Below are 26,202 nucleotides of genomic sequence, written 5' to 3'. Positions count from 1 at the left end.
ATTAGGCTAATCCAACAACACGCTACTTGCACTTAATCATATTGCATTACTCTTGCTAAAACGTTAATCGTAGATAATCATGTTACTAACAGAAATTTAACTATAACAAATTGTACCAAGAACAATGCATTTTGGGTGGATCTTCAGTGAGTCGCTGCCTTCAAATAGCCTACTCTCATAATACTCAAGTTACAATAATTCTTCTGCCACGAATATGATGTTTCTCATTATTTTATTAGAACGAATCACTCAACTAACAACGGGTTTCCCAGTGATTCTCAATTTTCTTGTGCTCAGAAACGGCATATGTACGTATATTCTTGAAATGAATGCCAATATGACGCCTCACAACTCTGTACTGAAGGGGGACGGCGTGCGTGTGACGTAGGTGGCGTTGTGCCATCTCATTGGTCAACGCTCAGACGCACGCTCAGAATATCTGACATGCCAGATATTGCTCTGCACGTTCCGAAAGACTCCCGAACGTGCTATTCCACGCTATGACGTCAGAAACTCGGCACGCTCAACGCTCAACGTTCGGATGTACGGTCCGCTAACGTTAGCGTTGCGCTCTACGAGTTTTGTGACGTCACTTTCTCCTATTTCTCGTGGAGGACCCGTTTTGTCACGTTAAACACAAGTTCTGTGATATTTCGGAAACGTGCCACGTAAATTAGAACCAATGGGAAGCAAGAACACTCCCTACGTCACAAGCAGAAAGCGAGACCCCATACTATATTTGTCGTGCTCAGTAGAAGCCCTTATTCGGTGGGTTTACGTTATACGTTGCAGCCTATGAATATATGCTGTTTCTAAGAACCAGCACACTGAATGCCTCGAGAACGATTTGTTTTAATAAAATGATGGTAAACATCGTATTGGTGATTAAAGAATCTGCATACTTAGCTATTTTCACGTTATAATTCGCGTGTCATGCCGCTAAGGTGAAATAAGGCGACGACTCATTGAAGAGTTACGAGAACGTGTCGTTCCTGTTATTTGTTATCGTTAAATGTCAATAAAAATTTGGCGGTTAAAGCCTTTAGGAAATTGTAACATAAAGTATGTGGCGGCTAGACCTTCAGTTTAATCTGTCGCCGCCGCGCGGTTATAGTGGCCGGTTATGTGTGCGCAGCGTTCCCGACAATGCAAGTCACTGGCGTTTATGTCGCGCGTGTTTTGATATTTACTCTCTGATTTCAAGTGGAATTTCAAGTGCGAAAGTGTACACTGAAGTTTAGTTCCAGTTTTAGTACTGATTATCCAAACATTTACGAATTTGAAGATTGGTTCTTGGGAACATTTAAAGTACCGGAAGAAGACGTCTGTGGACTGGCATACGACCTCCTGAGTGACGTACACACGGTGAAATTGCGGAACGAGGAATTCTGCCGAAGAAATGTGTACACACTAACATGGATGCCAAGTACGAAACTATCCTGCCCTTTCTCAAAGTGTGCGGATTTCAAGTTCTCGTAGTTTTTACGAGGGGCAACCACGTACTTGTTCTGCCATCTTAAGGCGGAGTGTCCGCTAGGACGAAGGGTACAGCCGCCTGCCAAGGTAGACAGCCGACACGGTAGCTCAGCGTGTTCGGTCAGAGGATTAGCTGCCCTCTGTAATAAAAAACTGAGTTAATGGATCAACGACGAACGGAAACGGATGTCTTGCGACGTCCGGCCCCAGCAGTTGAAACGAACGAGAACGATCAAAATGAGATTTTAAAAAAAAGGTAGATTCCGGAGGCAGGCCCAGGCTCAGTATGCCGCAGTCGCCATCCGTTTGTTTACGCGCAGCGACACCGTCGTGCGCCCTCCCGATGACGTAGCAATCGCTGCCGCTGCGGCAGTAACTGAAGTGTTGCAAATTAAAGCACTCCCTGTGAGAGCTGACTTGGAATGTCCAACGCTCAAGCAGACATTACAGCGACGCGCAAACTAATTTTGTTCCTGAACTTAGTTCCCCTTCACGCGGCTTCGTGGGTGTTTCAGCTCTGGAAGAATCTGTTGCTGGGGAAGAAGGTACATCTTATGCACCGTTGCACAACACCACTATCAAATCCACCGTTCCTGCCACAGACTCTTTAAATAAGCGTAACAGCACCAACGACAAGAAGTGACATGACAGCTTGGAAATAAGCGTCACAGTTCACACTGAAGCCGGCCGCTGTGGAGGAACGGTTCTAGGTGCTTCAAGCCGGAACCGCGCTGCTGCTACGGTCGTAGGTTCGAATCCTGCCTCGGGCATGGATGTGTGTGATGTCCTTAGGTTAGTTGGGTTTAAGTAGTTCTAAGTCTAGGGGACTGATGACATCAGATGTTAAGTCCCATAGTGCTTAGAGTCAATTGAACCATTTTTGAAGTTCACACTGAGGAGCTTGACGTACATTCGGGTGCCACTGAATAAGCAGTTCCTACCTAAAAAAAAGTCCGTATCCGAGTGTTCCGGCGTAACACGAAGCTGAAGAACGCTGTCGCAGAGAAGGCTGTGGTGACGTCAGCCAAAAAACAGCTCTCTGACTAGGACCGCACCATAACAGGAGCGCCCGCCTTACGAAGAGAACATGAGCGCCGCTCCTGACAGCCTTGGCCGGGCTATAGAAGACGGACACTAGCACAGAGGTCTAGATGAGCAGTGCTATTAACGATAGCAGTGACTTATGAGCGACTGTGAATGCTTACATGGACATTGTATATAATGAAGGACCACTGACTGTTTGCATGTCGCCCATCGCTTGCGACAACTTGTTGTTAAGTACTGCCAATATACTTTATTGTAATAAAAACCATTAATGTGATTTGCTTGAACTGTTGTATAGCTGTCCGAGTAAGCAGCATCCCTTAGGCACCCTATAAGAGACGAGTTGGCAGAACCCCTCACCGAGTCCGAGAAAGATTTCCAAGGCCGATTGTCGCCTGACAAAAAGAAACTTGGCGTTGCTCGCGGAGGATTTACTGAGGCAGCACAACAATTATGGCCTGTAGCCCAACAAGTGGCTGCAAAACTGAAAAACAGCCAACCTGAAACAATGACACCATTCACAACTGCCACCTTAGCACCCATGGGCTCCGACGACAATCGAAAATTACCACCGCCTGAGCCTTGGTGGATGGACAACGAAACCGATAAAAAGGACAGCTAACCGTAGTTTTATATTGCGATTAGTGTGGGAATGTGAATGCATCGACTGAGCGGCATCTCCTTCTCAATGAGCGATACTTTCAAATACAACATAACAACAGTTAATATTAACAGAATTCAGACTGATGTAAAATTCAGCGCTCTCACAGACTTCCTATATTCCGCCAAGGTGGACATCGGGCTCTTATAGGAAGCATGCGTAGAACCGAAAGTAGCGCGATTTTTAGCCATAACTAACAGCCAGAGGACTATACAGCAATCGCAGTCCTGCTAATGGCTGGTATCCATCACTCGAATGTAATGCGGCTAACGAATGGAAAGGGCATATCCTGCAGAATCCATGGCATTCACATTGTCAACTTTTACGCACCATCCTGCAGGAACCGCCGACAGGAACGTTCTTCCTTTTATAAAAATGATGTGCCTTCTTGAATTGATGGATCTGCCGCCAATTGTATCGTACGGCGAGATTTTAACTGTGTTGTATCACCAAAAGACCAAACACCGAACTTTAACAAATGCACAGAACTCGACCACCTCGTCTCTGGACTGAAACTACTTGACAATCGGGAAAAAATATACCGGGCCGCGTCTCATTCATATATTCGCATTCATACAGGTAGCCTCAGATTCTGCCAGCTGGATAGACTACTTACGTCTCTGCCGCTCTCGGCCATAATGTAGTGAATGGCTTTTCTGACCACAGTGCTCAGCAATGCTACATAAACCTCCAGCGCCCAGAAATGTTTCGTGGGAGAGGCTACCGGAGAATGAAAGTCAGCCAGTTGCAAGGTAAGCAGCCGCATGCAGACATCCAACTAGCTGAGCAGAAAGTTCAAATGGTTCAAATGGCCCTAAGCACTACGGGACTTAACATCTGAGGTCATCAGTCCCCTATACTTAGAACTACTTAAACCTAACTAACCTAAGGACATCACACACATCTATTCCAGAGGCAGGATTCGAACTTGCGACCGTATCAGCAGTGCGGATCCGGACTGAAGCGCCTAGAACCGCTCGGCCACAGCGGCCGGCGAGGAGCTAATAAAGCGCTCTCAAACCCAATGCAGATCGATTATTGAATAGTGGCTACACAGTGCCAAACCGAAACTTAGATCAACAGTACATAGTTATACTCTGCAGAAGTCCTATTGGTGCAAACAAACAATGGAATTTTCCTTTCTTCTGGGAGAGATGGTTCTGCAAGTTTCGCAGGAGAGCTTCTGTGAAGTTTGGAAGGTAGAAGACGAGGTCCTGCCGAAATCAAAGCTGTGTGGACGGGTCGTGAGTTATGCTTGGGTAGCTCAGTTGATAGAGCACTTGCCCTCGAAAGGTACGGTTCGGCACACAGTTTTAAACCGTCAGGAAATTTCATATCAGCGCACACTCCTCTGCAGAGTAAAAATTTCATTCTGGTAATAGAATTTTAACTTGTCATGTATCCGTGAATAATACCATTCCACCGACAACACAGCTGATGACGTTTCTTGCCATATAAACAAGTACAAGGCGAAAATTACGAACTTGTATAGTAAACTAATTAAGGCGCCATAACACGATCCCAATCAAAGGACACCGTGTCAGAAGAAACGGCCTCACTGTTCCACAGTTTATAAAACTTGCCGCGACAGAAAGCTAATTCAAGAGGTTGTTGATGAGACGGGGACTAGTTACAAGACACCTCGATATCTCGTCGCATGTATACTACAGAGAACTTTACGGCAGGCAGCAGATCAGTGACGCACGCTGCTCCGAAGTGGTTCATGAAATAGTCTGCATATAGTCACGTGACGACAGTGATGCACTTGAGGCCTCATTCAATGAAAACGATATACAATACGCCGTCCTCAGGGCCACGAAACGAAAACCTCCTGTACCCAACAGCCTTCACACTAATGGAATATCTTGGCCCCAACATTAGTCCAGCTTGTGAATGAATTGTGGCAGTTTGAATCTGTACCAGGAGAACGCAAATAAGGCTTCACTGCGTCATCATAAAAAAAGTAAACAGCAAAAAAAAAAAACATGAAATGCGACCAATCACCTTACACGACTCAGACTTTAAAATCATAACACGGAATGTGAAACAGCGAAAGCAAACGGTGTTAGATAAAATACTCGGAAAACCCCACTACCTGGAAGCAATGTAATATCAGCTGCCTGCGATCTACGGGATGTGGGGATGTAGTTTGTACTCTGGTGGACAATGAAGACACGGGCACGCTATTGTTTATAGACTTTGAAAAAGCGTATGAACTCATAAATCATGAATATATCATTAAGACAATAACGAACATGGGTTTCGGCTGACGTTTCGTCAACTACTGCAGCAATTCGTTGTAATACATCGCATATCTTGATTACTGGCCACCTGACTGACAAAATAATACACACATCGCCGGCCGGAGTGGCCGTGCGGTTCTAGGCGCTACAGTTTGGAACCGAGCGACCACTACGGTCGCAGGTTCGAATCCTACCTCGGGCATGGATGTGTGTGATGTCCTTAGGTTAGTTAGGTTTAATTAGTTCTAAGTTCTAGGCGACTGATGTCCTCAGAAGTTAAGTTGCATAGTGCTCAGAGCCATTTGAACCAATGCACACATCAAAGAAAGTGTTGCATCATCCTGGTCCTCAGAACTCCTGAAGATAGACGTTGACTGTAGGTATTGTACACAGACACAGTCCCTTTGACTGTTCAGAGATGTCACTAAACCCTCACAAAGATGTAAACCACCATACATGAGCAGTGCCTATTAGACCAAGGTGGTCCAACAGCCGATCAGTTCGTCATTCCACCAGGAAGGAGGTAAAGTGTTCGTGTTGCCTGTAACTCAACCATGCCTAGACGGTCAATATCGCGGCTCGATCGCGTCCGCATTGTTACTTTGTGGTAGGAAAGGCTCTCAACAAGGGAAGTGTCTCGGCGTCTCGGAGTGAACCAAACGATGTTGTTCGGACACGGAGGAGATACAGAGAGACATGAACTGTCGATGACATGCCAAGCTCAGGCTACCCAAGAGCTACTGCTGCAGTGGATGACCGCTACCAAAGGATTATGGCTCGGAGGAACCCAGACAGTGACGCCATCGTGTTGAATAATGCTTTTCGTGCAGCCACAGCACGTCGTGTTACGACTCAAAATGTGCACAAAAGGCTGCATGATGGGCAACTTCACTCCCGACGTGCATAACAAGGTCCATCTTAGCAACCATGACACCACGCAGCGCGGTACAGATGGGCCCAACATGCCGAATGGACCGCTCAAGATTGGCATCACGTTCTCTTCACCGATGAGTGTCGCATATGCCTTCAACCACACAATCGTCGGAGACGTGTTTGGAGGCAACCCGGTCAGGCCGAACGCCTTAGACACACTGTCCAGCGAGTGCAGCAAGGTGTAGGTTCCCTGCTGTTTGGCGGTGGCATTTTGTGGGACCGATGTACACCGCTGGTGGTCATGGAAGGTGCTGTAACGGCTGTACGATACGTGAATGCCAACCTCCTACCGAAAGAGCAACCATAATGGCGAGGCATTCGTCTTCATGGACTACAATTCGCTCCCTCATCGTGAGCATCTTGTGTGAATGACTTCCTTCACGATAACGACATCGCTCAACTAGAGTAGCCAGCATGTCCTCCAGACATGAGCCCTATCGAACATTCCTGGGGTAGATTGAAAAGGGCTGTTCATGGACAACGTGACCCATCAACCACTCTGAGGGATCTGAGGGTTCGCCATTGAGGAGTGGGACAATCTGGACCAATAGTGACTTGATGGGCTTGTGGATAGTATGTCACGACTAATACAGGCATGCATCAATGCAAGAGGACGTACTACTCGGTATTAGAGGTACCGGTTTGTACAGCAATCTGGACCAGCACCTCTGAAGCTCTCGCTGTATAGTGGTACAGCATGCAATGTGTGATTTTCATTAGCAATAAAAACGGTGGAAATGATGTTTATGTTGATATCTATTCCAATTTTCTGTACAGGCTCCGAAACTCTCGGAACCGAAGTGATGCAAAACTGTTTTTAGTATGTGTATTTGCGATATGTAATAGGCAAAGTTGTCTCCTAGCAATGGCGTTCTACGCATCAGCCAGCGATTACTTGGAATCAACATCGGAACGGAGAAAGTGGCTTCTATTGCTTATGCCGACTACGTTTGCTTAGCAGTTAAATCCGTAGCAGATCTGACAGAAGTGGGGAACCTGAACGTCTTTAACACCTTCGTCGGTGCGAAGCTAACCAAGAGAAAGCCGACGGTGCTCCATATAGGAGGAGGCATTGGTGATGCTACCCATCTCGTTTGGCGTGCAACGAGAGCACAGCACGGAGTTTACTGGGGCGCAGTACCAGATGTGATGGCGACAAAAAACAGGACAGACATGTTGCACTAGATCAGAATCACAACATAAATTTATCCTGACAAGGACTTGGATCTACTGCAAAGAGTGCACACAATCAGACTATCTACATCTATGGAACGTTGGTCTTACCAACAGCACGAGGAGTACGTGGTCTCATTAGTGCCAGACGTAAATGTCGGACATTACTGAACATCCGCATGCGTAAAACTATCACCAATGACATACCAAGCTTAATTAAGAACTTAACGTCAGAATGGAGGCCATACAGTATAATGCTACCAATTAACCTTTCGCCATATTAGACTCTACTACAACGAGTTTAGTTACCTACAAACGAAAAGCTGACAACATCCGTCCACCTTAGACCAACACGAGAATCTATACCTTTCTCACAGCAGATGACAGAGAAAACAGTCAAATTCAAAAATAGCAGCAAGCTAAATGGAATACCATCCGGAGAAATAACCATAATACTGTATTACCATCACGCGTCCGGTCTACATGGTATCTAATCACTGACGACAAATTTATCACCAATGAGATATTCCACGTCATCCACCTGAACCCACACCAGTCTGCGCCACATGCTGTCACATGGAAACCTTAATTCACATGCTGATCACGGCACAGGATCTGCACAACTTCCACATCAGTTAACCAGGCCAGAAAAGAAAGATACCCCCGCAGGAACCACAATGCCGCTGGTTGGATTACATAGTTGATTATATCATCAATACTTGAAGAATACTGTGCTTATATGGAATATGAACATGCAAAGATAAGTGGAAAAAGCGATTATGTTGACACATATGGTTACGTGTTGAAAATTATGATGCAGAAGCGAATCAATTTCTTTTGAGTCAGTACCTAGTACTAAATAACATATCACGAGCACATGAAAAAATCGCAGCTTGTCGTCTTAGAACAGGGAGACACCACACTCAGAACACCAACATCTGGAAACTGACATACTACTCAAATTAAGATAAGATGTGGAAAAACCACAAACTCAAACATACAAGAAATTTTATACAGGCACTACGCTGAGATAGGAAAAAAAAGTTTCAGCACAAGGTACAAAAGAATCTTTTAAGTTCTATCAATATTATTCGTATCTTTTTCCCATATTTGGCAAGGAGCCAATTTTAGTTATGCAAGAACACATTTTAAAATAGAAAATTTCGATTTACATTCCTTTACGTGAAGAACAGGTATTACTCGCCATACTAAGATGGCAGTTTTCTTTTTACTTATAAAGAAAAAAGTAAAGCATAGTTGGTTGAGGCATTACGAGTTGGAATGGAAGAGGTTTCGCGTCATGATGCATCCAATTTTTTTCCACCTTCGCATTTTCTAAAATCTTATGGAGTTTCCCACGAAATCTGTAGAGATAGTTTCTGTAATATTTGATGTTATAAGTGCGCTCTCTATCATGAGGGAGTTTGTTCCATTAGGTGAACATTTGCAAGCTGATGTCCCTCCGGGAGTAGACATGTATCTTTCCTTTTGTCTTACTACACGTCCGCGTTTATCGAAGTTATGTACGCCACAGACATAACAACATGATTAGCATATCGTCAAAAAAGGAAATGTGCATTTTATCATGTTACCTTCCATTCCGAAGGCTGTTGCACGCAGCGACTGTTATATTGACTTGTAAATAATAGATTTCAGCTATCATTCGTCCTTTTGAAATCTTATTGGCAGATCTAGATTTCAGCTAGAAACTACCCATTCTCAATGCACTATCATTTTTAATCAATGCATGTAATGCCTGTTGGTCGGACTTCATCCACAGTTCATTGAATACTAGTATTTGCATTGATCAAAAATGATAGTGCATTGAGAATGGCTAGTTTCTAGCTGAAATCTAGATCTGCCAATAAAATTTCAAAAGGACGACTGATAGGTGAAATCTATTATTTACAAATGTGCCTTTTAGTAGGGCTAACGTATGAATTCCATGCGCATCCATTTGCGTGAACAAATTATATCGTTTGCAAGCCACATAAATCCGACATGTCCGGCATGATGGCGCTAAAAGCGCAAAAACACGTTAATCAGCTCCTGGCCTTTGACGACGGCGCCCTGTGTCCCGTGACGGGTATCCGTCTACGTGCACGTCAGAGTTAGCTGCCTCGTCCCGTGTGGCGACGGCATAAATCCCACAGAAATGTAGAGACCTACTAGGAACAGGGGGCAGACCGCAGCAAACAACCTTCTCGTTGAAACTTCCGGGCAGATTAAAACTGTGTGCCGGACCGAGACTCGAACTCGGGACCTTTGTGTTTCGCGGGCAAGTGCTCTACTGAGCTACCCAAGCACGACTCACGCCCCGTCCTCACAGCTTTACTTCTGACAGTACCTCGTCTCCTACCTTCCAAACTTTACAGAAGCTCTCCTGCGAACCTTGCAGAACTAGCACTCCTGAAAGAAAGGATACTGCGAAGACATGGCTTAGCCACAGCCTTGGGGATGTTTCCAGAATGAGATTTTCACTCTGCAGCGGAGTGTGCGCTGTGAGGACGGGGCGTGACTCGTGCTTGGGTAGCTCAGTAGAGCACTTGCCCGCGAAACGCAAAGGTCCCGAGTTCGAGTCTCGGTCAAGCACACAGTTTTAATCTGCCAGGAAGTTTCATATCAGCCCACACTCCGCTGCAGAGTGAAAATCTCATTCTGGAATCTTCTCGTTATTTGTTAGCTCAACAGGGTCTGATTAACAATGAATGTCCGTGAGATAGTTGAAGCACCTTGTGTACAACTTCCTCGCCGAATTAGGGCCATCACAAAGACAAAGAGACTATGTTGACACATATGGTAATACGTTGAAAATTGTGTTCTATTGGCCGGGTGTTTCTATAAATTCCTTCCATTGCAATACTGTTTTACGTATTTTGTGATAACTGTAATATAACCAGGGCTTAAAGCATCACTTTATATACTTTTTTCCCCTTCTCCCTCTGCCAAACTCTTCATCTCAGAGCAGCACTTGCAACCTAAGTCCTCAATTATTTGCTGGATATATTCCAATCTCTGTCTTTCTTTACAGTTTTTGCCCGCTACAGCTTCCTCTAGTTCCACGGACGTCATTTCCTGATGTCTTAACACATGTCCTATCATCCTGTCCCTTCTCTTTATCAGTGTTTTCCATACATTCCTTTCCTCTCCGAATCTGTGCAGAACCTCCTCATTCCTCACCTTATCAGTCCACCTAATTTTCAACACTCGTCTGTAGCACCGCATCTTAGACGGTTCGATTCATTTCTGTTCCGGTTTTCCCCACAGTCCATGTTTCACTCCATACAATGCTGTGCTCCAAACGTAGATTCTCAGAAATTTCTTCCTCAAATTGAGGCTCATGTTTGACGCTAGTAGACTTCTCTTGGCCAGGAACGCCCTTTTTGACCGTCTTTGTCTGCTTTTGACGTCCTTCTTGCTTTCTCCGTCATTGATTATTTTGCTGCCGAGGTAGCAGAATTCCTTATACTCATCTGCTTCGTGACCATCAATCCTGATGTTAAGTTTCTCGCTGTTTTCATTTCTGCTACTTATCATTACTTTCGTCTTTCTTAGATTTACTCTCAGTCCATATTATCTACTCATCAGACTGTTCATTCCATTCAGGAGATACTGAATTCCTCTTCAATTTCACTCAGGATTGCAATGTCATCAGCAAATCGTATCATTGGTATCCTTTCACCCTTAATTTCAATTCCACTCCTGAACCCTTCTTTTATTTCCATAATTGCTTCTTCGATGTACAGATTGAACAGTAGCCGCGAAAGACTACATCCTTTTCCTACACCCTCTTTAATCCGAGCGCTTCGTTCTTGGTCGTTCACTCTTATTATTCCCTCTCGGCTCTTGTGCATATTGTACATTACCCGTCTCTCCTTGTAGCTTAGACCTATTTTTCTCAGAATTTCGAACATCTTGCACCGTTTTGCACTGTCGAACTCTTTTTCCAGGTCGACAAATCCTTTCAACGAATCTTGACTTTTCTTTAGTCTCGCATCCATAAACAACCGCAACGTCAGAATTGCCTTTCTGGTGCCTTTACCTTTCCAAAAGCCAAACTAATTGTCATCTAACACATTCTCAAATTTTTTTCGGTTCGTCTGTATATTATTCTTTTAAGCAACTTGGATGCATGAGCTGTTAAGCTGATTGTGCGATAATACTCGCCCTTTTTAGCCCTTACAGTCTTCATGATTATGTGAATGATATTTTTCCGAAAGTCAGATGGTATGTCGCCAGACTCATACATTCTACACACCAACGTGAATAGTAGTTTTGTTGTCACTTCCCCAATGCTTTTAGAAATTCTGATGGAATATTATCTACCCCTTCTGCCATATTTGATCTTAAGTCCTGCAAAACTCTTTTAAATTCTGATTCTAATACTGGATCCCCTATCTCTTCTAAATCGACTCCTGTTTCTTCTTCTATCACATCAGACAAATCTTCTCCCTCATAGAGACCTTCAATGTACTCTTTCCATCTATCCGCTCTCTCCTCTGCATTGAACAGTGGAATTCCCGTTACACTCTTAATGTTACCATCCTTACTTTTAATTTCTCAGAAGGTTATTTTGACTTTCCTATATGCTGAGTCAATCCTTCCGACTATCATTGCTTATTCGATTTGTTCACGATTTTCATGCAGCCATTTCGTCTTCGCTTCCCTGCACTTCCTATTTATTTCATTCCTCAGCGCTTGTATTTCTGTATTCCAGAATTTCCCTGAACGTTTTTGTACTTCCTTCTTTCATGGATCAACTGAAGTATTGCTTCTGTTACCCACGGTTTCTTCGCAGTTACCTCTGTTGTACCTACATTTTTGGTTGCAACTTCTGTGATTGCCCTTCTTAGACATGTTCATTCCTTCTCAAGTATTCTGCCTACTGAGCTATTCGTTATTGCTCTAACAATAAGATCAGGGAACTTAGACGTATCTCGTTATTCCTTAGTACTTCCGATTGCTACTTCTTTGTGTACTGATTCTTCCTGACTAATCTCTTAATCTTCAGTCTACTCTTCATAGCTACTATATTGTAATCTGAGTCTATATCTGTTTCTGGGTACGCTTTACAAACGAATATCTGATTTCGGAACCTCCGCCTGACCATAATGTTATCTAACTAAAACCTTCACGTATTAGCAGGCCTTACCCAGTATATCTCCTCCTCTTGTTATTCTTGAATAGTGTATTCGCTATGAATAGTTGAAATTTATTACAGAACCTAATTAGTCTTTCTCCTCTATCGTTCCTTGTTCCAAGCCCATATTCTCTTGTATCCGTTCCTTCTACTCCTTCCCCTACAACTGCATTCCAGTTCCCCATGACTATTAGATTTTCATCTCCCTTTACGTATTGTATTATCCTTTCAGTATCCGCGTATACTTTCTCTATCTCTTCGCCTTTAGCTTTAGGCGTAGGCATTTATGTCCTGAAATATTGTTGTCGGTGTTGGTTTGCTATCGGTTCTGACAAGAACAACCCTATCGCTGAGCAGTTCACAGTAATACACTGTGTCCCACCTTCCTATTCACAACGGATCCTAAACCCGTTATACCATTTTCTGCCGCCGTTGATACTACCCTGTACTCATCAGACCGAAAATCCCTGTCTTCTTTCCATTTCACTTCACTGAACCCTACTGTATTTAGATTGAGCCTCTGCATTTCCGTTTTCAGATTTTCTAGCTTCCCTACCATGTTCAAGCCTCTGGCATTCCATGCCCGACTCATAGGACGTTATCCTTTCGTTGCTTATTCAATATTTTTCTCATGATCGCCTTCCTCTTGGCAGTCCCCTCCCGGAAATCCTAATGGGGGACAATTCCGGAGTCTTTTGCCAATGGAGGTATCATCTTGACACTTTTTCAATTACAGGCACATGTTCTGTGGGTACACACGTTATGTGTCTTTATTGCAGTTGTTCCCATGGCCTCTTGCACCCTCACGCCGTTGATCATGAGTGATTCTTCCACCTTTGGGGACAGTTTCTCACCCCAAGGACAAGAGAGTGCCCTGAACCTACGTCCGCTCCTTCGCCCTCTTTGGCAAGGTGACTTATGCCGGAATTCTTCGGCGGCCAATGCTGATTATTAATCAAAATTTAAGCGGTGGCTGGTTTTGTATCCGATTATTAATCAAAGACGCTATCCCCGTTTTTTTCATTTTTTTCGGTATTGTTTGTTGAGTTTGGTCTCGGCGGACGTCATATGACATCCGTTCAAGTTGATCGTTGATTAATTTACTCAGATTTTATTACAAAGGGCTGCACGCTGAGCTACCGTACCGATAAAGTTACTCAGAACCCCTAAAACATTGGTGAATTATTTATAGTCTTTATATTATAAATTCTATACATTTCTGAAATGCTCTCTCAATATACAGGATGAACTACACTGGTGACAAGTTACATCCCTGAGGTACTCCTGTCTGTACAGAAGCCGCTCGTACTTCACCAATTCTGTGTATACAGTTAGAACCTCAGTTTACTGAAATGGCTGGTAGTAAGGAGAAAGGTACTGATTTTGCACTGATGGTATTAAATTATAAGCCACTTGTACTTCACCAATTCTGTGTATACAGTTAGAACCTCAGTTACTGAAATGGCTGGTAGTAAGGAGAAAGGAACTTATTTTGCACTAATGGTGTTAGATCATAAGCCACTTGTACTTCACCATTTCTGTGTATACAGTTAGAACCACAGTTTACTGCAGTGGCTGATAGTAAGGAGAAAGGTACTTATTTTGCACTAATGGTGTTAGATTATAAGCCACTTGTACTTCACCAATTTTGTGTATACAGTTAGAACCTCAGTTACTGAAATGGCTGATAGTAAGGAGAAAGGTACTGATTTTGCACTAATGGTATCAGATTATAAGGCACTTGTACTTCACCAATTCTGTGTATACAGTTAGAACCTCAGTTTACTGTATTGGCTGGTAGTGAGGAGAAAGGTACTTATTTTGCGCTAATGGTATTAGATTATAAGCCACTTTTACTTCATCAATTCTGTGTATACAGGTAAAACCTCAGTTTACTGAAATGGCTGATAGTAAGGAGAAATGTACTTATTTTGCACTAATGGTGTTAGATTATAAGCCACTTGTTCTTCACCAATTCTGTGTATACAGTTAGAACCTCAGTTTACTGAAATGGCTGGTAGTGAGGAGAAAGGTACTTATTTTGCGCTAATGGTATTAGATTATAAGCCACTTGTACTTCACCAATTCTGTGTATACAGTTAGAACCTCAGTTTACTGAAATGGCTGATAGTAAGGAGAAAGGTGCTTATTTTGCACTAATGGTATTAGTTTATAAGCCACTTTTACTTCACCAATTCTGTGTATACAGGTAGAACCTCAGTTTACTGAAATGGCTGCTGCTAAGGAGAAAGGTACTGATTTTGCACTAATGGTGTTAGATTATAAGGTTATTTAAAATAATACTAAGACATAGCTCTGTTCTTCCCTGTAGTCCTTTGTTGTTGTTTGTCGACCCTAGATAAGGGTCACCGTAAAACGGTACGAGTCTTCATGTATTTCACATGAACTGTAGCAGGTTACAGAAAGGATTATTTGTATTATCAGTTAAATAACATGATCAACGTGCTTACATTGAGTTTAAAACCCATGTGAACTGGTCTGCTCTGAAAATGAGGAAACAAATAAGATTACATGAGGCGTTCAATAAGCGGTGAAACATATTTCTTTCTCGACCAATTTCGGTCGGAAAAATTCAGAACTTGTTGTGGACTATCGTGAAATATTCCCGCTTCTGTACCTGTAGTTTCATGAAGTTCCGACAGGTGGCAGTGCTATAGCTAGGCTACGATGCGTCTGTAACGGAAATGCGTTGCAAACACAGCGCTGTCACTGAGTTCCTTTCGGCGGAAAATCACAGCACTGCAGATATTCATAGGCACTCGCTGCATGTCTGTGATGACCTGGCAGTGAACAGTGGGCGAGGAGTCTCTCACCACTGCAAGAAGGTTGCGAAAACCAGTCCGATTTCCCGCGTGCCGGCCAGTGCACACAGTTGTGACTCTTGCGGCGAAAAGAAGACTTTCAGCATGTCCGTCGCCACAAAAATGCAAACGAGCTTCTCCTTTCTATGACAACGCAATGCCTCATACAATTCTGCGCACCCGAGAGGAGCTCAGAAAACTTCGATAAACTGATGTTCTTCTTCTACCCTACAGTCCGGATCTCGCACCTTCCGACTTTCATCTGTTTGGACCAATGAAGGACGTACTCCGCAGAGAGGAGTACTTGGATTATGGGGAAGTTATTGATGCTGGGAGGTCTTTGACTTCTACCAGTGGAGTGGTGCCATGCAGGCATACAGGTTCTCTCCCCCTGTAAGGTGGGGTAAGGCAGTTGCAATGAACGGAAATTATGATGAAGAATAGGGATTTGTATCCACACGAGTGGGGAATAACATGTTGATTGGGATCCTGAATAAAACCAATCAGCTTTCAGAAGAAAATGTGTTGCGTTGCTAGTTGAACGCCCGTCGTTTCTACAGAGTTGCCACACTATTCAGAACTTCCACATCTAATACTCACACGGAATCGGAGATCTCCCACAGGCGGCGTGGCGAACGGTATGCCCAGGAACTGGTTGTAGAGAGCGCCGTTCAGTGACGTGGCCACCACGCCCCTCAGGTCCCCGTTCTCTACAGTCACGATCACGTCGTCTCCCTGCAACAAGTTCTCTGCTCAACATTACGATGACTGGTGTCGCGTCGAACGCGCGTGCAAAACCTATCAAACAAACTTTAGGAATAAATTAAATGAAACCACTCCCCCGAGGTCTGACTGACAACCATCAAGCCATCAGGAGTCTTTTCTTCCCTCGCCTTTACCCCGTATCTCCACGGGGTCGGCGTGTTAATGTATATTTGGCAATGTGAGTGATAGAGTGTGGCTGAGTGTCCTTCCTGTTGTCATCCTTTAGCCCTTCGGGCCGGAATTTGTATAACCCAACTGTCTGCGCCGGGTGTTAGCAAGGTTAAAGCATGAGAACGTTTACCGTAGTGTTTACGAAGAGTGTAACTGAAGCAGCCGTGAGTATCAGCGCGGAATTCACCTAGCCGGATGCAGGAACCCGCCTAAACACGACATCCAGGGTGACCAGAACACCGAAATTCGTCGTGAAGGTTGTAGACGGGGGTAGAAATTTTTATTGGCTTAAAATGTTCTTTAGAGAGTCTATATTTAATATTAATTCATACCAAGTGCGCCGTAAATGTTAAAATATGTTAAAACCACGATTTACTGCGTGGGTGTCTGGTGCATCCTAGAGGTCGAACGTAACCGATGTAATACTATAATAGTTAACGACGGAATAAGGGTCGTGTTAGTTTCGGCTAGTATCACAGACGACATTAGTATAAAGTAAAATAGTATTTTCAACGAGATTTCTCTTCATAACATGATTCGTTTATGGTGAACAGTCTGAAAACATGTGCCTGTCTCACGTCTGTCATTTCACTTGTTCTTTTGTACGAAGTAAAACGTAAGTGCTACAAAATGACAAACAAATGTATTTACACGTATGGAACAGGGTCGAAAAGCAATCCCAGTCGTGCAAAAAACGCTTCGATCGGTAAGCGGAAGCCATGTAATCGACATAATTGCGTCAAAATGAGTCTTTCGACATCGGCGAGAAAAAGGTCAACTGAACGGTGCTACCACTGCAGTTTAAACATTTGTTCAGTTTCAACATTAAAAAATACAGGTTGAAACTTAGAACGTTTGTTTTTTTGAAACAACGTTTTCAAGTTGGTGAGAGTTGTATCTCATTAAATATACACTCAGTTGCATTATAACTTATTGTAAGTTGTGAGTCGGCGTTTTCTATACTGTAGTACGTAGGATTTTTGCGGTATATTTTAATTTCGATTTTTTGTGCACATTCTTATAACGACATTTGTGTCGAAAACACTGACTTTCATCAAATTATGCAATAAATTGCAGAGAATCGTCCAAGTTGCAATATTAATTTTCCTTATTACTTGACGACTAATTTCGGGCATAAGGTCATCCACTAAGCTATGCAGTAACATCCATTACGACAGCCGCATGCCTATTAATTGCACTTAAACACATTTTGTAAATTAGTGCATGGCTTAGTTAGATGAATGAACTTCAGTCCTACATTAATTGACAAGACGTGATTAACTAACTGGAATGAGTAGACATGTGGCAGTTATATTAGATGTTACTGCTTAGCTTAGAGGATGATTTGCCAAATGAGATAGGGCTTGAAAATAGTAATCAAGAAATAAATAAAATTAATATTGCAACTTGGATGGTTCCCCTAAACCACAGTTGCTGACGTCATGCCTTCCAGAATCTTGGAAATTAGTAAACTGACTTATTTCAGAGTGCTGCCAAAACCAGTTTTTTTAAAAAAAAAAAACACCTACGTACCTCGTTATACAGCATCAACAGTTTCAAAGCAGTTTTTAAAAATCTGTGCTAGGTTGAAAATTGTGGCGTTCAGAGCTCCCACCAACCCCCTTCGCATTCCGTGAAGGCCCTTCGTTCATGTCGTGTAATGTCCTTTGTATGCAAACTTTTTACTTAATAAAATACTTAATTCAATATTAGGGGTATACAACAAAGGTCTAAAGTCAGCTCTGTGATGTGTTTGTTGTTTCATCGAAAAAAATCATTAATGTCCGTTCCAAAATAGAACCATCACCTGGTTACACCCTCAATCCACGGGCCGTGCTCCTCCATGAACCCCGGAAGCGGCTTAAAGAGAAGAGCAGACGAATCCCAGTTGTGCTAATATGGTTTAAGAAGTTTATTTAGTTGGTGTAAACCACTACAGGAGACTCAGAGGACCATTGATTAAAGCCTTCTTGTCATCCTCGCTACTAAGTAGGGAGCCAGCCCACATTTTCTACCAACAGCGCCAGTGAATACGCACTAGCGGTCACTGACAAGCACGCTCATAGTTCTTCAGTGACGCACTTCAAATGGTTCAAATGGCTCTGAGCACTATGGGACTTAACATCTGAGGTCATCAGTCCCCTAGACTTAGAACTTCTTAAACCTAACTAACCTAAGGACATCACACACATCCATGCCCGGGGCAGGATTCGAACCTGCGGCCGTATCAGCAGCGCGGTTCCAGACTGAAGCGCCTATAACCGCACGGCCACATCGGCCGGCAGTGACGCACTAATTGAAACTGTTAGGACTATGACAGTCCGTTTCGGACATGCCATACCTCAGCAAGCAGTCTACCTTCCTACTGGTATCGCTCCTCCAGAATTAACAGAGGAGAATACGATGGGAAGAAGCAGACGTCTAACCAAAGACATTACGATGCCCAAGCATCCCACCACCGCTCCATGTCTCACATCGAGGAAGAGCTTCATCAAGAGAATCACACCCCTGGAGGCCACACATATACAACTTTGGAAGTAATCTACCCCAGAACATCAAAAATTTGATACAAAAGAAAAAAAGTCGTAAGTGAAGACCATTTACAATACGGAAATTAGGGAACACTCTATAGGCTGACTAAAGTGAAATGGGAATATAATGATGAAGGCGATTATGGAAAAGTCTATACTCCAGAAAATTTTCCCTCCTGCTGAAATCTAGACGAAGCTGAGCTACAGCTTAGATTTATTCCATGAATGTTGTGGAACATTGCAAAATTAAGAATTATTTCTCTATGGACTCAAAAAATGAAGAAAGTATCTGAGCCGCTGCTTTGCCTTTTATAAATTTGATATCTAATAGGACTGGATAAGAGCTCAATAAAAATCAACAACAGTACGGCCAAACACTTCCGGCGTAAGAAGTCATCCTGTTTTTGACGACGGTCTTACCAAGAGGGACGAGAAGTGGACAGAGGTACAGAGCACTCTTTTGCCCTTGGGCTGGAAAATTGTCTCTAAATGGCGGATGAATCAGCAATCATCGACGGGATGAGGATGCGGAAGGCCGTGGGACCAATACATTAAACAGAAATAAGGTGTATTCATACAATGGCCTGTAACTGAAAGAGTGTCGTGAAGATATATCTAAGGCTAAAGGTTTCGTATTGGTCCTCCATTCGGATCTCTGGACGAGGACTACCAAAATGGAGGTGACCATGACAAAAAGATGAACTAACAAAGGAAAGGCTAATATTCTACATATCGAAGCGTCTGAAGGTAAAGTTGGAATAGCTAAGGCTCATTCTAGATGTAGTTGGAGTCAGTGAAGTGAAAAGAAGACATATATACCTATTTCGACGAGCATGGGGTAATAGAGCATGGGGTAATATCAACAGTGTTGTGGATTGGCAGGAGCCAACCCACGGGGTTTGGAGGAAGCAGAAAGGCACGCGTTTAAGCTCACGCAGGCTGGCGTGAGGTCTGGAACAGGACACGGAAATGAGAGCTAGAAAAACGGACGCAGATGGTGTAATACTTAACTTCAATCCATAAATGGTGAACATCGCTCTTGAGGGTACATGTTTTACAGCATCAATAGTAACCGGTAATGGCGCCTTGCTAGGTCGTAGCAAATGACGTAGCTGAAGGCTGTGCCAACTATCGTCTCGGCAAATGAGAACGTATTTTGTCAGTGAACCATCGCTAGCAAAGTCGGTTGTACAACTGGGGCGAGTGCAAGGAAGTCTCTCTAGACCTGCCGTGTGGCGGCGCACGGTCTGTAATCACTGATAGTGGCGACACGCGGGTCCGACGTATACTAACGGACCGCGGCCGATTTAAAGTGTGGTGTCTGGCGGTGACACCACAAACAGCAACTGAAAATGTTAAAACGGGAGAACGATTCGCTATGATGGGAAAGGTAGATTACTGAGTTACTTTGAACATTTCAGTGATAGGATTGTTCCCATCAGAATCAGCAAACTGACGCTGATAGGAATAGTCCATGTATATATGCCGACGTCGCAAGCAGAAGAGATAGAAAATTTATTTCAGGCTATTGAAAAGGTAATTTAGTACGCAAAAGGGCAATAATCATGGGGGATTGGAAAGCAGTTGTAAGATAAGTAGCAAAGAATGCTTTACAGGAGAATTTGTCCTCGGGAGTAGGAACAAGAGAGGAGAAAGACTAATAGAGTTCAGCAATAAATTTAAGCAAACAACAGCGAATACATGCTTCGAGAATCACAAGATGAGGGGTTATACTTGGAAAAGGCCTGGAGACAGGGAAGATCACATCTTAATTACATCATGGTCAAAGAGAGATTCCGAAATCCGATATTGGATTGTAAGGCCTATGCAGTAGCAGATATAGACTCATAAGTTGGTAGTGATGAAGAGTAGACTGCTGTACATGAGAGTCTTACGGAACTATTAATGTGAAAGGACGTGGGATATCGAAATAATGAGGAATGATAAGATGCTTTTCAAATACGTTAGAGATCAAGGTACTGCAATAATGAATACCATGGCAGGCACTACTGTTGAAGAGGAGTGAGCGTTTGTAGAAAGAGCAATCACAGATGTTGGAGAGGAAAACAGGTATTAGGAAGGTAACAATGAAGAACCCACGGGGATCAAAAGAAATACTTTGATTGGTCGACTGAAGGAGAAAGTACAAAAATATTTAGGGAAAGAGAGAAATACAACAATATAAATCACTTGGGAATGACATAAATAGAAAGTGTAGGGAAGCCAGGCCGAAATGGCTGAAGGTGAAATGTGAACAAATCGAAAAACAAATTATTGCTGCAAGGTCTGATTTTCCACAAGGAAAATTTCAGTTCAACTTTCTGTGAGATTAAAAGGAAGAGCGTCAACATTCAGACTGCAATCGGAATTGCCGAGCAGGGAGTGGAGAGTTGGAAGTTGTATTGAAGGTGTCTATGAGAACGAGGAATTCTCTGCTGACGTGATAGAAGAAGAAATTAAGGTCGATAGAAATGAGATAGGGGATTGAGTACTAGAGTCAGAATTTAAAAGAGCGCTGGGTGACTTGAGATTAAATAAGTCAGAAGGGATATACGAGGTAAGACAATAAAGTAATGAGACTGATGTGAAAAAAATGTTGCTTACCGTTTCAGTCAAGTTTAGTGTTGTCTCCTTCAAAGTAGTTCCCTTCTGATTGTACACACTTTTCCAGCGCTTCTGCCATTGATGGTAACATTTCTGGAACTCTTCTTCTGTAATATCCTCCAAGACCCTCATCACAGCTTTTTGGACATCTTGTGTTGTTTGAAAATGGTGTACCCTGACCGCCGTCTTGACTCTTGGAAATATAAAACAGTCGCACGGAGCGATATCTGGTGAATAAGGTGGCTGTGGTAGTACTCAAATTTGTTTTGAGGTTAAAAATTGCTGTACTGACAGAGCAGTATGGGAAGGTGCATTATCGGAATGCAGAATCCAATTATCAGCAATGTTGGCACAGACACGAAGAACTCTTTTACGCAGTCTTTCTAAAATTTCTTTGTGGTAATATTGGTTAATGGTTTGTCCAGGAGGCACCCACCCACTCTTTATGAACAAGGTGGCCAAGTTGACATCCGTCCGTGAGGTTGATAGTCGTCCACTGCGGTCTTCATCTTCAACATTCGTTCTGCCTTCACTAAACATTTTATGCCAATGAAAAACTTGACCTCTTGACATAACTTCCTCTCCAAAAGCCTTCTGAAGTTTACCATAAGTTGTCGTCACGTTTTCACCCAATTTAACGCAAAAAGAAACGGCATACCATTGCGCGCTATTATGCGGTTCCATTTCCATGACGAGAGACACAAACACATGTTAACTTATTACAGTACAACTCACGACTGAGCAGTTGCATCGATGTGCCGCTTGGACTAGAAGCAGCTTATAGACCGAGGTCAAAGATATTGTGCCTACACAAGCCTGCAGGGTTGCCACATCTTGCAAAGAAAATCAGTCTCATTACTTTATTGTCACACCTCGTATAAGATCCAATCGAAATCTCTGAGTTTATTGGGGAAAGCACAACCAAACAACTATTTAAGAAGAATCTATGATACTGCCGACATACCACCAGACTTATGGAGAAAAACTTACCTGCACAATTCCGAAGATTTCAAGAGCTGATAAGTGCGACAACCATATCACAGTCAGCGTAACAGCTTGTGCATCGAAATTGCTGACAACAATAATATTAAGGAGGATGGAGGAAAAAGTTGAGGATGTGCTAGATGACGATCGTTTTGGCTTTAGGAAAGATAAAGGCACCAGAGTAGCAGCTCTGGCGCTGCACTTGGTAATGCAAGCAAGACTAAAGAAAAGCCAGGACACATTCATAGTATTTTTCGACTTGGAGAAAGCATTCGGCAATGGAAAATGGTGCAAGATGTTTGAAATCCTGAGAACAATAGGATTAAGCATAGGGAAGGACGGATAATATACAGTACAAGTATGTACAACAGTCAAGAGGTAACACTAAGACTGGGAACGCAAGAGTAAAGTGCGCGGATTAAGAAGCGTGTAAGACGTGGACGCAATCTTTCGGCCCTACTGTTCTATCTAAACAGCGAAGAAGCAATGAAAGAAATAATAGGAAGGTTCGAGAGTGGGATAGAAACTCGGCATGAAAGGATATCAGTGATAAAATTCAGTGACGATGTTCTTATCGTCGGTAAAGCTGAAGAAGAATTATAGGATCTGTTGAATGGAAAGAATCCAGCGAGAACAGACAATAGTGTGAGAGCAAACCGAAGAAAGGCGAAAATAATGAGAAGTAACAGAAATGAGAGTATCAAGAAACTTAACGTAAGAATTGGTGATCAAAATGTAGGTGAAGTTAAGAAATTCTGCTACCTTGGAAGCAAAATAGCCTATGACGGAAAAGCAGGGAAGTCATAAAAAGCAGACTATCACTGGCAGAAAGGGCATTCCTTGCCGAGATAAGTCTGCTAGTTTCAAACACAGACCTTAATCTGAGGAAGAAATGTTTGAGAACGTACATCTGAAGAACAGCGTTGTATGCTAGTGAATCATGGACTGTGAAAAAACCGAAAAAAAAGGAGAATCGAAGTATTCTAGATGTGGCGCTACTGTGAGATGAAGAGGTTGTGGCACAGGAGGGGAAATCATTGTGAGCCCCATCGAAACAGTCAAAAGACTGATGATTGTAAAAACGTGTAACAGGACCTTATATTTTAATCCTGCACTCATGATAACACATTGACGTATTTTTAATGCAATCTCGTAAGCAAAACTATATTGCTCTGCCATCTATTGGCGACAGGAAGTATTACTTCGTCAGCTTATTTTAAGTGTAGGGATGTGTGTTGATTGTGATTTTTGCTACGAGATGTATGAGGAAATCAGGAACTACGAATGTGCATGTTGTTGTTGTTGTTGTGGTCTTCAGTCCTGAGACTGGTTTGATGCAGCTCTCCATGCTACTCTATCCTGTGCAAGCTTTTTCATCTCCCAGTACCTACTGCAACCTACATCCTTCTGAATCTGCTTAGTGTATTCATCTCTTGGTCTCCCTCTACGATTTTTACCCTCCACGCTGCCCTCCAATACTAAATTGGTGATCCCTTCATGCCTCAGAACATGTCCTACCAACCGATCCCTTCTTCTGGTCAAGTTGTGCATGTAGAAAGAAAAAAAGTATAATGTACTAAGTGAAAAGATTTAGAAGGCAACTAAATCTTTCAGAGTGTGTTCGTAACTTAATTGTTGGAAACTTACGGGAAGAGACTACGGCGTAGGAGTTCGTTTCGGGCCGGCCGATGTGGCCGAGCGGTTCTAGGCGCTACAGTCTGGAACCGCGTGACCGCAACGGTCGCAGGTTCGAATCCTGCCTCGGGCATGGATGTGTGTGATGTCCTTAGGTTAGTTAGGCTTAAGTAGTTCTAAGTTCTAGGGGACTGATGACCTTTGAAGTTAAGTCCCATAGTGCTCAGAGCCATTTTTTGAAGTTCGTTTCGGAGATTGCTACCAGGTATACCACACTGAAACTTCATGTTAAAGCGTTATGTACGTTTCAAACGTAACAAATGTCTGTTCTGTGTCAGCACTAGAGCAACTTAAATAAAAATCTGAATTCATCTGTCAACCTGCTAGCAGATTAAGCGCGAAAACGAGAACTGCTGACTTCAAGGGTTAGCTTTACTTGATTCGTTGTCGATTAACGTACCTCCTGAACCGTGGAACGGCGCGGAACAGCCGTTACCCTCGCGGAGAAAGCGGCAGCAATCAGCAGCAGCGTGATGGAATACATGTTTACGTTTGGGAGAACACATTCGTGCTGTCGATATATACCTACATGTCTCAGAGGAATTATCTTTCGTCTGATTTAGGATAAGATAAACCCGGGAAGTACCTTAGTTTCAAGTATCTCATATCCAGTTCGAGGAAAAATATTGTCTCTTTCCTAGTATAGTCAATATTTATTTATTTAATCTGATCTGATTAGGGCCATCAGGACGTCTCTTACATCGAACAAGGGTTTCAAAGATACAGTATGCCATCATTTTAATTTCTTTAAGTCCATCCCACATGCAAAGCCGTTAGCAGTGGATTTATAGGTCACATTAGCCTGGCAATGTGTGCATCTTTTCTGTTTCATTGCTACGTTTTTTAGGTCAGGCCCCGTTCACCCTCTGTGGTACTGGTTGACTCGGAGAACTAGTTTATACTTCACCCTCATGGAATCTCGCATACCACTTGATAAACTTGCTGGATTTTTTACATGACTGGTACAACTTTCTCGTACCCAGCCAAGGTGTAGCCTGATTTTCACATCTGTATGGTCCCTATTGACGTTAATTAATTTCAAGAAGATTCGCTCTTAATTTTCCCTGTTCTTCGTCGCGCCTGAAGATGGGGTTGTGTTTACGATTTTACCCACATACAGGATTTGCCAAGTACAACTGTAGCAGATTTAGTCATCACGAAAAACTTTGGCAACGGCTGTGGAGGTCCCGCAAACAGTAGATTTTACAATACCTTTCTGCATCATAGTTATCCAACAAATAACAATTTTAATACGACAATTAGTATTAAAAATGCCGCCGCTGTGGCCGAGCGGTTCTAGGCGCTTCAATCTGGAACCGCGCGACTTCTATGGTCGCAGGGTCGAATCCTGCCTCGGACATGGATATGTGTGATGTCCTTAGGTTAGTTAGGTTTAAGTAGTTCTAAGTTCTAGGGGACTGATGACCTCAGATGTTAAGTCCCATAGTGCTTAGAGCCATTTGATCATTAGTATTAAAATGATTTTAGAGTTTGAAGTAGCACTCTGAGTGCTACGCAATAGCACTGACCGTCTTGTTTTCAGAAATAGCTTATTAGTAGTGTATCTAGAAGCTCTGAACATAATCAGACATATTCACATAAAACATGACGCATCATTGTCTTCTGTAATCAGCATATTATATAAGTAATTAGCATTTCTTTCTTTTAGAGGCTGCAGCTACAGCGTCATCACCACCAGCAGTTAGATCATCAATTCATCATCATTATCATCATCACATTCTTCTTCATCTTCTCTATGTCAGCACCTTCACTGCCATCACCTAGGCTGTTTCAATGCCCTGTTGTGTTTGTGTCAATCCTGATTTTTCTCTTTTCATCACCCGGTTTTTAAGATCATGGTTTGCGTCCCCTTTTTCCCGTTTCAGTGAATGATTACTAAAAACTATCAATGGCACAGGAGATTTTTGTTTTTATCATCAGTCTTCTAAGTGCGTTAATG

The 26,202-nt window shown here is 43.0% G+C and overlaps 1 protein-coding gene across 1 annotated transcript in view; it reads right to left on the bottom strand.

The window, feature by feature from the left end:
• Window positions 1-26,202, bottom strand: part of LOC124805659 (esterase FE4-like) — an 80,317-nt gene that overhangs the window by 35,722 nt on the left and 18,393 nt on the right. Inside the window, exon 2 of the mRNA XM_047266227.1 lies at window positions 16,093-16,227. Coding sequence (XP_047122183.1) covers window positions 16,093-16,227 — 135 coding nt within the window. The remainder of the gene's footprint in view (window positions 1-16,092; window positions 16,228-26,202) is intronic.

Source organism: Schistocerca piceifrons, chromosome 7, assembly GCF_021461385.2.
Source record: "Schistocerca piceifrons isolate TAMUIC-IGC-003096 chromosome 7, iqSchPice1.1, whole genome shotgun sequence".
NCBI classification, from domain to species: domain Eukaryota; kingdom Metazoa; phylum Arthropoda; class Insecta; order Orthoptera; family Acrididae; genus Schistocerca; species Schistocerca piceifrons.
Note: the sequence above shows the minus strand (reverse complement) of the source record. Positions and strands in the feature narration are given on the sequence as shown.